Consider the following 14,399-nt stretch of genomic DNA (forward strand, 5'->3'; position numbering starts at 1 on the left):
AACTCAAGAACGCACCTGAAACGAGTGCGCCCAATTAACTCGATCTCTCCTATCTAAGACTCTCTCTCTCTCTCTCTTACAAAAGTGTTGTATTCGATTTTAAATATAACTTCTTGTTTTTCTCTTCTAGTCGCACTCTCGTTAACAAGCTTAAATTTTATTGCTACGTTTGCATTATTAACCTTCTCTTAAGTTGTTCTTAAGAAAAGTCTAACAACTGTCCGCTATCGGCCACCAGGCCCCTTGTGACCCGGTGGCTGTGACCCTGTAACGCTTTTCAACCCCAAACCGCCCCCTTTTTCCAATCTCGGCTCGCCCCTCACACTCACCGTGTGTCTCTCATGTGTTCCCCCTTGGTTCCGGTTCGTTCTAGGTGCATCATATCATCACAATAGTAATAGTAGTAGTGGTAGTAGAAGGCCGGCCTCGACCCGGCACGGCGACAACCGCGACCGGGACCGGCTGGATCGGATCGAGCGTGACCGCGAGCGGGACCGGGAACGGCTGCACGCCCGGGAACGCGACATGCTGCACTACGACATCAACGATGACGATCTGCTGAACGAGCGCAACTACGGCCCGGCCGACTACGGTGGCGGTGGAGGTGGTGGTGGTGGTGGTGGTGGTGGTGGCGGCGGCAGCGATCGGGGCGGCGGAATGGTGCGGGGCGATAGCCGGGACATGCGCGACCTGAGAGATCCGGTGTCGGGGTCGGGGATGCGGGACCGCGGCGGAATGGGGCTGGGGCTGGGGGCGAGCAGCAGTAGTAGTAGTAGTGCACCGCACGCCCGAGCACAGCACACACTCAGCAGCGACATCCTTGACCACGGCGAACTAATACGCGAGAGGGAGCGAGAGCGGGAGCTGAACCGGGGGTACGCGGTGCAGGGTGGGCCGCGGCAGCTCGTCGCCGCACCCACCTCCCAGACGGTGCGGCGCGGCATGCCCGACCGGGACCGGGACCGGGACGACTACAGTCCGCACCGTGGCGGCGGTAACAATAGAAGGGTACTGAACGCCATGTAGGAATCGTGGATATAGGGATGGGATCAGGATGATGGCGATGCGGACGTGCCGGGTCCGGTGAGTCCTCCGCGCGTGCTGGTCCGGGGCCGCACCGTCGAGGAGGAACCGGAACCGGACGATGTGGCGGAAGCGCTGGACGAGGAGAAGCTCGTACCGGACAGCGACGAGGACGACGGGTTCGAGTACGATGAGTTCTACTGAGCACCAGACCTCCCCCTACCGATTGGGAGCGTCGCATGGTCTCGGGCGTACAAAGATACACCACCACACGAACACTCACAGGCACACGTTACAGAAACACACCCAGAAAGATTTCCTTAGTCGGTTCGCTATCACTCCTACGATCTTCCTGTGCGACCTAGACGACTTCCGATCACAAACCTGAAACAAAAGACTTCCGTTTGACATTGACTCCAACACACACACACACACACACACACACTCTTAACACCTACTCTCTGCTCACGCACAATGCCAAACACACACCACAGACAGACACACGCACTCACAAACGCCCATGTAGCAAGGACCAAGGACACTGGAACACCCGCCAGCCCAACAAATCGCAAATGCCCGCTTACGCAACCACACACGATGACACGCGTCGTGCGAGTCATCCTGATCCGAATTCCTATATAGCTAATAATACGTTAAGGCAGAGTACGGTAGACGTTTGCAACTGAGTGCTGAATGCTTCTTGGTCGAGGCACGAACAGGCACGAACGATCGGACAGAAGCGGCCAACCAATCCACTACTGAGAGCAAAGTTGTTGCTTTTCTGGGAGAACTCCCTCTTTCGTTTGACTACTCCCCCACACGACCGTTTTTTTTGCACAAATGTATAGTGGGTGTGTGTGTGTGTGATCTCTTTTGATTAGCGTTTGTGTGTACTTCCTTTCGGTTTTTGGTTCGTACTTTAGTGGTGCTTGATTAGTAAGTGTTTTGTTTTTCTTTCGCACTTTTCGGATGTATTTTGTTGCTATTTTTAAATTAAAGACTCGTTTTATATTTCTTTTATTAGTTCTTCCTTTTTTCCATCCATTTTATAAGTATTTCTCTCTCTCTCTCTCTCTCGCTCTTTAACTGTCTCTTTCAAACAACTGTTCACCCCTTACTGTCTTACTTTTTCTAGATCTTATCCTGTCCGAGTTTTTCTAGATGGCCTTCCCCGTTCTTCTTCTTCTTCTTCTCGTTCTTCTGTCCTTCCTGTCTAGTTGCTTGCCTTCCTGTCTAGCGCTACGCACCACAACCAGTAGCCGTAGCAGAACTCCTATCAGTTCAGTGTTCAGTACCTCGCGCGTAGGTGAAGCGAAGCGATCTTTTATTTTACCGTCTAGTTGCATCCTCTTTTAAGTCCTCTCCACATCCTCCTTCCCTCCCCCCTCCCCTCTTCTCCACCTGCATCCCACTCGCCCTCTCGGTCCCTCTTTGGAATGCTCGCACTTCCTGCTGCTGCTGCCGCTGCCGCCCTCAACTCGGCAGCCGGCCTTGGGGATTGGATGGCAAGTGCTCAGTGCCCTAGATGAGGAACAGCTACGTGTATAAAGCGAGCGAGAGTGACAGGCGTTTAGCGTTTAGTGGAGATTACGAGGAGGCGTTTAGCGTTTAGTGGAGGTTAGGCGAGGAGGCGTAAAATGTAATATAGGCTAATTTGAAGAGGGCAAGAAGGAGAAAAACCATCCCCCAAAAAAAAACCACTCACTCTCCACTCAGACTTTACTCAGACACCTCTATAGTTGTCGATAAGAGAAGCGAAAGGATGGCAAGGACGACATGATGGATGGTGGATTGGTCGCTTACGCAAGTACTAGAACATTATTTGGCTTAGTGAGTGGGATTACACATACACACAAACACACAAAGAAATCGATGGCCGCCGAAGGAACATGCCAGTGGGGACTTTTGGATCGTTTTTCCTGCTTTTTATTTGCAACAAAAAATTAACACTCCGCAATAGTGTGACGTTTGATTGTGCCAAAAATGTGACTGGACGTGAAATCATCCTGAGGAAACACCTCTACCGAAAACAAGAACATACCAGTGAAAGGATAAAGCGAAAGATCTTATCAAACAAAACTAGAGAAAAAACATGCTTCAAGACATTATTTTTTCTCCTCTTTTTATAAGAAATTCTCATCCTCATGTGACTTTTGAAGGAACCTTTTTTTAATTTCTTTAAAAAGCTCCACCTGGCAGTTCTTTCCAAGGTCCAACGGTTAATCTTGCAGTAGTGTGTATGAGAAAAGCTTTAAATTTAACTTTAGGTAAATTGTAAAGGTTTATCGGGAGACGATAAAAAAGAAATGTTAAAATTAACAAAAGAAGCAGAAAAAGCGTGTAAGAGAAGAAAACTCTGATAAGTAACACACACACACACACACAGACGACGACACAAACGATACAAAGACACACCTTGTTTGGACACGTGCCGGGCAAGCTAAGGTAAGAGCGTGTGCAGAGATATTGGCTTTGGAGTTTTGCTTTATTTCTAACAAAATTTTGAATTTTTTTGTGGGATTCTTTCCCATCGTTATGTCTCTGCACACCATTTTACTAAAAAACACACAAAACACACACATGCACGCTTGCTCTGGCACGAACGTGAATTCTCATTTTGTAAAGAAAGCGAAGAAAACCTTACCCAGCAGCAAAAAAGAAAACAAAACAACCAAAAAAAAGCGAACAATCGTAACAAACATATTATTAACTTGCGTATGTTAAGCAGCAAATTGAATCGATGCATTGAAAAAAACCCATATTTGAAGCAGAAAAAAAAACAAAACAACACATACGAAAAAAAAAAAAACACAAAACAACCAAAAAAAAACATTGCTTAAGTCGAATTTATATACACATATAATACGAATTGTGAGAAGGGTAAAGGGCGGGGCAATCTTTTTTGTAAAATATTGGACTCCAAACCCCGGTATGGCTCGGTATTCACAGCGGTTGATTGATTGACCCGTGCCGTGTGCCGGCCAATAGGTACGCGTTTTTCTTCCTTTTTCATTCTTTAAACAAAGAAAAACAAAACAAAACGAACAAAAAAAATACATAAAAAAGCTAGATAAAAAAGAGAATCAAAGCAAAAAACACAATAACATATTCCATTGACTAAACAAAACAAACCAACCAAAAAATCATGCAGAGCTTGACTTCTTCTTGGGTCTAGGTTTTTTCCCCCTACCTTTTTCTCGATCGTTGATTGATTAGTTGTAGGCGCTTTTTTCCTGGTAGCCGGAACAGCAGCAACAGAAGAGGAAGGAAGAAGGTCCGGAAAACAAAGCGGGAAGTATTCGGATTACGGTGGTGTAGAACGTGTTGACTACTAAGCGACTAAAGCACGGAGAGTGAATGGGAACTCTCAAAAAAAAAAAACTGGTGGAAAATGTAATACAAAACTGAGTAGGAGGAACACGTACTGTTGGAAGTTGTAACTGCAAAAGTAGGAAAGTATGAAAAGAAGTAGAAAGGGATCGGGCACAGAATACCTGAGAAGCTATGGTTTCGACTTGAACAAACAAAAACAAGAAAACAAAACATAATAAACAAATCTACTCTAGCTCCCTAGCTCGCACAACCATCGCCACACACAAGTACAGAAAAGTAAACAGAAAGGAACATCAACCCTTAACACCTTCTTCCACAAGAAACATTCTTGCTGAGGTGAGTCCAGCCAAGAGTCACTTTCTGCTCTTCCCACTCTTCCGTTGCACCACTGGCGTGCGTTGCGACCAATTGTGTTGAAATACGGAGCTTCAGCATCCTACAAAGCACACTAGAGTTGTGAAAATCACTAACAAACAACAACACACCGAAACACACGATGGAACAGGCAATGCGAGGGGGGGGGGGTGACTAAACAAAAAGAACAGGAAGCAAGGAGCACGAAAGTAGGAAAGAAAGGTGAGAAAATTGTAATGGAACATTTGCAGTACTCTTCCCTGACGCGCAGAACGAACTTCCTCGCGGCTACGCAGAAGAGAGAGAGAGAAAAAGAAAGCAAAAGATGTTTGCCGAATTGTGATTATTAAAAATACTATTATCAGAGTACTTTAATGCAAACAGAAAACAAAACAAAAAAAAAGCAGCGTAGAAAACATTGTAGCACTCAATCTCTTTCTCGCGAAGAGGGCAACGTGTGGTACTCAGAGCGAAAGGAAATCTGGAAAGAGAAGAAAGAAAAAAACCCAAAAACTCTCTACTTGTAAAAAGCTAAACCAATCTAAATACAAAGCAAAAGAAAACGGAAAGAAAAGAGAAAAAAGTCCAACCCTAATGGATATTATACCTTTATCGCGTAAGTGGAGTGAATGCAGATGCAAAACCCTTGAATCGTTAATGCAAAAACAGAACAAAAAGAAGGACAAAAGAGGAAGAGGAGACGAGAGAGAGAGAGGAGAGAAAGAACAAAACAAAAAAAATATATTTGCTATATACCAATTGCCTTGCACTGATATAAATGAAATGGAAAAATAAAACAAAAACAAAAGATTAAAACAAAAAAAACCAAGCAGAAGAAAAGCTAAAGAGCTGTGTAAAGTTGAACGCATATTAAACCTAAGCGCCACAAAAAAAAAAACACGGGACGCGATCATACGTGGGTGTGCGTGCGTGTGTGAAAATCGTTAAAAACACAAACGCACACACACTCAAGAGCTGTAATATAGAAACAAAAACAAAAAACTAAGTAAAAAAAGCTATTCTTTCCCAAAAGTTTTACCCGCATTCGTTCTAGCGAAATGAACAAAACAGTTAGTAGCAGAGCAGAAGAAAAAGAAAGGAATAAAAGAAAGAAAGAGAGAGAGAGCGAGCGATAAATGAATCATGAAGAAATAAGTGAGATTAGAAGAATGAGTTAAGAAACACACAGACAGACAAGAAAAACGCTAACAGAAGAGTGAAACAAAAGGTGTAAACAAAACTTGTAAAAAAAGGAAAACAAGGTGAAAAAAACACAAAAAACACACACACAGAAACACGAGAATGTTACAGTTTTCCTCTTATTTCTTCGAGTATTCTTCAAAAATTAATAAGCAAAGCAAAAAGGAGAGAATAAACTTAACACAAACCAAAAAAGGGTTAAAGTCGCTGCTGCATATAGGAAGCCTCAAGGAGCCTATAGTGAGGAGCCACGAACCACACTGACAAAAACACACACACACACAGACACTCAGTGAAGAAGAATGCGTGTACAGACGATCGCGAAGCAGGCAGACAAATGCACACGACGATCGAGCCGATCTACTACTCTTCTTCTTGAACACAAGGAAGTTTTTACCTACATTGAGCTACTGCCAAGGGACTTACCACTACTACTACTACTACTACTACTACTACTACTACTACTTTGACGCCCGATATTAGTCAGACGTACGGTTATTTGGAGCGAGTCTGTTGAATGTTACTACTATTACCAGGGTTATGGGTTTTCCGACAACTCTTCCAAAGCATCCTCCCCTCCTCCGCAAAAGGAAGAGATCGCGTTTGTTTGGTTGTTTTTTTTGCCCACCCACGGTCGAACTAAGTTTAATTCGAGTTTATAAGACAAAAAAAAATTGTAGCTAACTGTGTAACTGTTAAATAATTTGGGTTTGAATATTTAAACGGTGGAACTCCTCGGTGCGGTTCGATCGGTTGAAGTTTGTAAAGTTGAACAGCAGGATCCAGCTGCTAGTATCGAACGTTATTTATGTACCCCTTTTCCTCCTTCGATAACAATTATACTCGCTATTATAATACACAAACCAAAAAAAAAAGTAAAACGCATTGCAGAATGATTTTCCTTTTCAGCAGGTGAGAGTCATTTTCCATTTCGAAATGCTAACGTTTCTCTCCACCTCCAATCACGTGCTCGAGAATACACTCACACACACTCACGTACACACACACACACACAAATACAAGCGCAAAGTGGCTCTATAGGAGGATAGGAGGAAGGAATGTTGGAGAAATTGGTTACGGGTCCTTTAATTCAGAAACAACTCGATTCGCTTTTAAGGCAAGCGTGGGCATCATTTAGTCGAACAAATAAAAAAAGGGAAAAACAAAAATGGGAGTTAAGAAGAAGAAAAAAAAGACAGCAAAAAACTCAACTCAAGTTATTGTGCACCGTGGCAGGAGTCATGATTGAAGAACTAAAGCAAAATGTAAAACAAATCTAAAACACAAAACCAAAAGAAAAAGAAAAGTGAATCCCAATAGTTAGACCTAAAGAACGAAGAACGAGAAAAGAAAAGAGAAAAACGAAAAAAAAACACACACACACACGCGCGCGAGATTTCAAACATGATCTTTATGCAAAACAAAAGCGAGCTGACTTACAACATAACTTTAACGCAAAAGCAAAGCAACAAAGCAGATCAACAGAAACGGAAACGGAAATAGAAAAAAAATGACTCGTACACACACACACACACCGGTACACATTTATCTTGACACACAAATACAATGATGAAAATGAAAAAATACAACAATACAACTCACACACACACACACACACACAATTTTCAAAACGCAAAAGTAATATAATTGATATGAACATGAAAACGAAAAACGCGAGAAGCGAGAAAAGAAAATCCCAACCAAAAAAAGAAAATCGAGAATGAAAAACATGGTTAATTCTTTATTGTTGCCACATTTAAATTAAATTTAAACAAAATATTAAAAATTTAATGAACAAAACAAAAACCAACAAAAACAAAACTCAGAACTCTACAAACAACAACAAAAAATGAAGCAGCCCAAACAAAAACAAAAAATCATTTGTAAATATATGATGATGAAAAAATAAAAATAATTTTTATCTAGCAAGCCGCGTACCGGTCCCGGTCCGAGCGTATGGAAAGAAACGCCATCGCATTGCATCGTGTGTCGAAACCAGGTTTATTGATTTACTTAAACCGTCCAGCAGTCCGGCAGTCACTTACTTATTGTGATTTGAAAGTGTGTACACCGAGCTTCTTCGCAGTAGATTTGATTATTACATCCTCCTTTTCTACATCATTTTTAGTGTCTTACACCGGTAAAAAATGACAATAATTTCAAGCCTTTCTTTTTAGAATTCTATTTCCAAAAAACAATAATCCTCTCACATTATCGCACTAATACATCTTTATAACGCTCTAGTCTCGCCGACATAATAATGCTTCGTGTGATCGTAATCGTTCTACCGCACGCTTGCCTTTTCCCTCCATTGGTGTACAAAAATTTGAAAATTTCCTATTTATTCATATAAACTTAAAGCATCTACAAGGAAAGAAAAAACAATCGCTCACACACACACACACAATGGGAGTAAGGAAACTATTAAAACGCACACTAAATTATCCCTAAACCGTCGTCGCCTACACAGCAGCATCTCTCGCCAAAAAGAAAAAAGGGAAATGATTCTGATCACCTTGGCAACGGTTTACTTGACAATCGCTTTTCCGTCGCCCAGCGCAAAGCCGCGTGACACGTGTCCGAAGCACTTAAAAAACGTTTGTGTGTGTGTGTGTAGCGTTCTTGATTAGCAACGTACAACAAATGTGCTCTTACTCGATAAAAATAACATATTTGCGCAGTTAGGCTAATTATTTACACAGGCATCGGCACACCGAAGCCCCGCACCGAAGCAGGCCGGCCAGCCGTCTCGTTATCAGTGTGTGCCGCGGGAAATCATCATCGTTTCTCTCGTCGTTTCTTTCCTTCCAATTACTCCATTCGCTACTCCGTGCTTTGTGTTCACTTAATAGTCTTCCATCATTCTAATTCCTTTTTTCTTTTTATCATTTCGCGACAAACCGTGCTTTTCCGCTTTTCGTACCTTCGTAACACTATTTTATCACCAGTATTTGCGTATATAAATTACTAATACAAACAAATGGCATACTGAATCGGGAAGGAACGGGGAACCGGACAAACGGGGGAAGAAGGATAAACGCTGGTGTGTGTGTGTGTGTGTGTGTGTGTGTGTGTGTGTGACAGAACAGTACAAAACAGGCGTGGTAGAGAGTATGGACACATAGGACGACATGGATAGAGGAGGATGAAGCGTCGCAATCTATCATGGATCAGTGTTGGCAGCAAACAAACGACCAGTAGCAGGGAAGGTGGCAAAAACATACATAAATGCCAGTCCTTTCTTCGCGGATTTGCCTTGCTCGTTTAAAACGACGAATCATCGAACTCAGCTTCCATCCCCTATGTTTGACGTGGATGAGGCGGGCGCAGTAGCTTTGGCCGAGGCACTGGACGTAGAAGCACTTGTTGCTCTTGTTGCCTTTCTTGAATTTTCTCTCGTCAGCGTGCTGCTGGTACTGCTGGCACTTTTGGCAGAAGCAGCAACACCACCACCAGTCGGCTTTGCTTTGCTGGTAGAAGGAACGGTGAAGGAACTGTTGCTTGTTTGCTGCCCGAAAAACGATGATGATTTCGTCGGAAGGGACGATGGTCCCGGCTGGATTGTTGGTGTTGGTGGTGGTGCTCCAGCATCACCGGCTTTACCACCGCCACTGCCGTCCGGCGTTCGGGGTTCACCGTCCACCGGCCCACCGCTGGCCACTGAGGTAGCCGATGCCGCCGCCGCCGCCGCCGCCGCCTTGCAGCGTTTGTTACTATATGTGTATCTTCTGAGCGGTTGCACTCAGCTCGTCCATGCTCTTGCGGGCCTGGTCCGTGATGTCGTCCAGCGATTTTTTGGTCTGTGTCAGAATTTCGTTCGTGCTGGTTGCCGCACTGTTGGCCAGTTCTTTCATCTGGAAGCAGGGAATCGATTAATCTCCACCCGCCGGCAAACGCTTCGTCCCGGTAGCTTACCTCAGCATTCAGCTTTCCTATTACCCATTCCAATCCCTGCCGGCCCTTGCCCGCGTTTGTGCTAATGTTTTTCGTCAACACGTCCTCCATGTATCGGTTTAGCGGGACTCCCTCCACCTGTACGGTGGCTTCCTGCTTAAGCAACGTTTTCGACGGGTCGGTCGGGTGTGGAACGTAGCTGAGCGTTTCGTACACTGAAAGGAAGCTGCCAAAGGTGAGGTTGATCGTTTTGAGCGTCATCAACCGTTCCTTCGGATCGACGGTCGACTTTTCGCTGGCGTAGCACACGTTCGGTGAACCAATGAGCTGCAATTAGCGTTGCAACAGGAGAAAGAGAGAGAGAGAGAGAGAGAGAGAGAGAGAGAGAGAGAGAGAGTCAATGTATTAGATTATTCAGAGAATATTCGTGCATTTGAAGGGGTTTTTAATAATAACGAAAAGACCGGCATGAAATGAAAATGACGCCAAACAACCCTCCCATAAAAATTGCTCGATAACCTAATATTAGGCGAACAAATTACGCATCAATTTGAGAGGAAGAAACGGATCGCTTACAAAACAAATTTAGCTCCGTTAATAACTAGGTGTGGCCACCTGTTTCGACGCCCCGTTTTGCCGGTAGCAATCCAGGGTTTTGAAAAAAAAAATGCTCTCCAAATTAAATTCCTCGATAAAACACACACTCAACGCGTGACGTAGATCGAATGGGAAACATAACATATGAGCCTCGATGGGGCTATCCCACATCCACTGTGCGTCGTTAAAAGTCGGATCCAAACAATGAATTACTAATGCGTATATGTCGTCCTATTTGTTGACGCACCAAGCAAAACAAACCCCCCCGTTTCAAGCACAAGGGAAAGAAAGTGCTAGACCTTGATAACACCACGGATGTCCCGGGGCGTCGTCCCGGTCAGGTGGTTCACAACTAAGCATAAATCTGACTAACGCCTGGCTAAAGCCTTTAAAACCTCGCGCTTCAAGCTGCCCCGGGATCCCTTGCCAAAGCGCATGCAAAGGTCGTTTATGGCCGTGCGTTATCTTATCAGCTGCTCGTGCACTAGGCACACATACACACATTGCATTCTGCGTCACGCGTATCGGCAGGTGATAATCGTTTTGCACCAGATAGCACCAGATCTCCCAGTGGCAAGCATTTAGCGCAAAAAAAAGCATCTACCGTTTTTTCCGCACGTCGGTTCTCTGTTACCGAGGCCACAAAACGCTACCCAAGTGATAATGAAATTCGTTGCGTAGAAGCAAAGGGAGATATCAGCATTCAAAGCTCCCCAGCGGGATGATAACCTAACTCTCTTATCATTATTGTACTTTGCTCCCTCCGATTTCGCTAAAATGATTCATTATTCAGTAGTGAAACAAATGCATCTCACTAGCGCACATTGTGAGCGAAGCATAGCTTGGCAACGATCTCACCAAGGAGCCTTGCGTGCATGCATCGGTCACGTGCATCCGACTTTGGCGTAACAATGAGATCGAAGTTAATTATGTTCTGTAATCGAGACGCGAGACGAATCCCACCCGCACACCGATCGGTACAACACATTGTCGGGGACAAATTAAATAAACCCTTTTACCTCGTGCGCGTTGTTTGAAGTACACGCGCGGCGCGGCACGGCCCTACTATACGGTGAAACAATGTGAGTGAAGGCGCAAAAAGAAACGGCACCGCAGCATGTGAAACGATGACGCGTGCTCGTGACGATAGTGAAACGACAGTAAATTTAGAGTCGCATTCCGCTTGCTTTTTTTGCAAGCGCTACCAACACTAGCACGCCGGATACCAGAGGGTTAGCTGCCTGGCATCGGCATCCTATCGGCTGCATGAGGGTACACGATTAGCGTATTTATATACGCGACCGTTTCGGTGGCGAAAAACCAGGTAAAGCGAGCGAGCTGATGGATGGATGAACGATGATGGTTTCGTGTGTTTCGTTTTGCCTCGAAATATTCCTCCTCGGCTCTATGCAACCTCGCCGGCTTGGCATTTCTGGCTTCCTTGACTTGATTTTACACGTAACTCAATGGTGTGATTGGGGAAAAAAATACTGCTGGAAGCTTCTGCGTACCTTTTGTGCCCACTGTGGGAAATACCATTTGGAGCTGACCAGCCGATGCGTGTGCAGGACTCCGTCGACGACCCTTCGCTCCACCACATCGGTACCGATGACGGCTGTGTTGATGGGGTTGGGGTATTTGCGCCAGGCGGCCTGTGCTACGGTCTCCCACGGATGGCTGTAATTAAAGAGCGAACAGACAAACGATGGACACGATATATTAATCAAAAATTCTTCAAGCTACAACGTCAGTGTACATCAAAGCGGGCCATGTATGCATTTATGCAATTGCATGAACCCCCATGCTCGTTACATGGGCAACCGGTCCACCTTGAGCGAGCGTGGTGGAGAAAGTGAAGGTTAGCTTAATTCCGGCCATTGAACAAATGCCAAGCGGAACACGCGGAGATCGTCGAACCCCGAGCGATGGAGGTTGCAGCTGTGTCGGTTTGCCCACTTCCTTACCAACGGATTTGTACTTGGCAAAACCCCGTCAAGCGTTTAGCGGGTTAGCTTAAGGAGAAGTAAGTCAAGCGCAAGTCGATTGTTACTGCAACAACAAATACCACCTCACGATTACTACCACCCAACCACACTAGAGAGACAGCTGTTTCGTCCATAAACCCCGTTTGACGTTTCTCAACACTACACACGATGCTGCTGCTACTGCTGTCTGCGATGGGCCGAACCAATACACACTCACGCACACACCACTTCGCACCTTTTTCTCGTTGGATTGCTTCATTTCGTAACAAGGCCCAATCGATGGTTTCTCTGTTCACGGTGTATCATTTTCACTTAATGAACATAGTTTCACTTTAGCAATTTTGGGGTTTGTTTGATGCTACACTAAATCGTTCCCTCCCGGAAGAACGTTCCAGACAAACACACACTGTCAAAAAAGGCCTTCCTCCACAAGTGGTAGTACATCACTTTTACATAACATGCCTTCTATGCTCAGCTCTTGGCATAGCAACCGAACACACAACCATGCTGCTACGGTTGCTTCACTTCTTCGGTACGCGGATTACTTACTTAAAGACGTGTTCTGAGGTCCAGATTTTCATGTTGCGGCGCTCTGCTTTGTGTGTTCGGGTATTGCTGGGTAGATAGATATCCCTCGCTGTATTTGTTCGCTGTATGCGTCACGAGGAATTTCACGGACGCTGCGGTTCTCTCCCACTCCAGCAAACTTCGGCGAATACTTTCGTTGCCCTTTATGCTACACAACACACTGCACCTGGGAAAGCACACGCGAAGAAAAATTGCTCTAATTACGCTGCAGGATGCAATTATCGTGGTCGATTCGGCAATTTCGTGTGCCTGCTGTTGCAGTTTTCGACGATGGTGCAACGCAAAATGGCGAAAACAAACCGTAAACAATAAAGGGACACGCACGTTTGGGGTTTAGTAGAATGGAAATCCTCCACCCTCGGCACACCGGATGTTATTTGTACTCCCACAACAGCGCGAAAGTCCGACTCCTCCGTTCGACCGCAGCAACCATGACAAGTGAGGAAGGAAGAAAGCGCCGAGAAGCCTTTTGTATCGTCCGAAAAGACCTCTGAAGGTGTGGGTACACGGTAGCTTTTTGTTGAGTTGTCGGAGAAAATTGTGCAACTTTTTTTGTATACCTGATTCCATGATGTGATAACTTGATGTAGGATTATAGTACAAACGAAATACGAGTGGATTAAAAATAAATAAAGATTTTATTTAAAATTCAGTTAATAATTTGCCGTCTAGAAGAAGCTTCATTTTTCCGACAAATCTGTCGGATCATGTGAAGGAATTTGACAGCTGGTGACAGTAGCGCAGCCATGGTGGTCTCCTAATTCGAAAAGGCTTCTTTTATTCGGAAATGATTTTAATTGATATAGAATCACAAATTCGTACATTATTCTATTAATACAATAAGATAATGCAAAAGAAATTTGCAATTGCTCAGAATCCATTAACGATCCATGTAAGGTATCTATCACTTGCTATGCTGGCTAAAATATGAATTAAAATCTAATATAAATCCAAACGTCTCCGGAAGCCCAATACCAACCGGTTGTCTATTGGTCGTTTAACTACAATCTTAAAGGGTTTGGTTTTCTTTTGTTGGTTTCCGCAGCATGAAGTTACTCGTAGCTGGCCCTGTGTGGGGGAAGGGTTTCGACACTTGTTTCTGCCTAAAACTGAAGCTACCGTCTTTGAACCCGACACAATCCTAAATGGCATCGATTTGCTCCATTGAGGTTCTAATTTTTTTTTTGCAGCTCTAGCATTTCTAAAACGAATGAAAAAAAGAAACATATGAGTTACAAAAGCTACAACATCTTTTTCAATACTTCCATTTGTTTGTTCACCAAAAAGAGCAGTTTGAATTTGTCGGAATATTTTTTTCCGTTGGTTAATTCGCAGGAATTAAACTAGAGTGATCGAAAGTATATCGTCCAGGGCGTTCAACAGTAAATGAAAAAAAAAATAAAACTTATTATATAAGAACAGTGT

At 44.3% G+C, this 14,399-nt stretch overlaps 2 protein-coding genes across 25 annotated transcripts in view; one reads left to right on the forward strand and one right to left on the reverse strand.

Moving 5' to 3' along the window:
- LOC118513809 (voltage-dependent L-type calcium channel subunit beta-2-like) overlaps positions 1–7,089 on the forward strand; it is a 106,480-nt gene extending 99,391 nt beyond the window's left edge. For 16 of the 21 annotated variants that reach the window (XM_036060034.1, XM_036060019.1, XM_036060023.1 and 13 more), the window contains one exon: positions 374–7,089. In XM_036060034.1, the coding sequence (XP_035915927.1) occupies positions 374–1,026 (653 nt within the window). In that variant the 3' untranslated portion in view covers positions 1,027–7,089. The remainder of the gene's footprint in view (positions 1–373) is intronic. The other 5 variants (XR_004906511.1, XR_004906514.1, XM_036060037.1 and 2 more) reach the window with 3 other exon arrangements.
- An 803-nt stretch (positions 7,090–7,892) lies between these two features.
- LOC118513828 (protein slowmo-like) lies at positions 7,893–13,450 on the reverse strand. Of its 4 annotated transcripts, none has more exons than XM_036060067.1 (5): positions 13,299–13,450; positions 12,936–13,140; positions 11,913–12,078; positions 9,826–10,131; positions 7,893–9,764 (listed from the first exon to the last, which is right to left on the reverse strand). In XM_036060067.1, exons 2-5 carry the CDS (start codon positions 12,965–12,967, stop codon positions 9,624–9,626), a joined length of 645 nt encoding a protein of 214 aa, XP_035915960.1. In that variant the 5' UTR covers positions 12,968–13,140; positions 13,299–13,450; the 3' UTR covers positions 7,893–9,623. The 4 variants fall into 4 exon arrangements, with proteins under 4 accessions (XP_035915960.1, XP_035915964.1, XP_035915961.1 ...); XM_036060071.1 differs by having other exon boundaries at positions 12,936–13,134; positions 13,299–13,430; XM_036060068.1 differs by having other exon boundaries at positions 13,275–13,422.
- Between the last annotated feature and the right edge of the window lie 949 nt (positions 13,451–14,399).

This window comes from Anopheles stephensi, chromosome 3 (assembly GCF_013141755.1).
Source record: "Anopheles stephensi strain Indian chromosome 3, UCI_ANSTEP_V1.0, whole genome shotgun sequence".
Classification (NCBI taxonomy): Eukaryota; Metazoa; Arthropoda; class Insecta; order Diptera; family Culicidae; genus Anopheles; species Anopheles stephensi.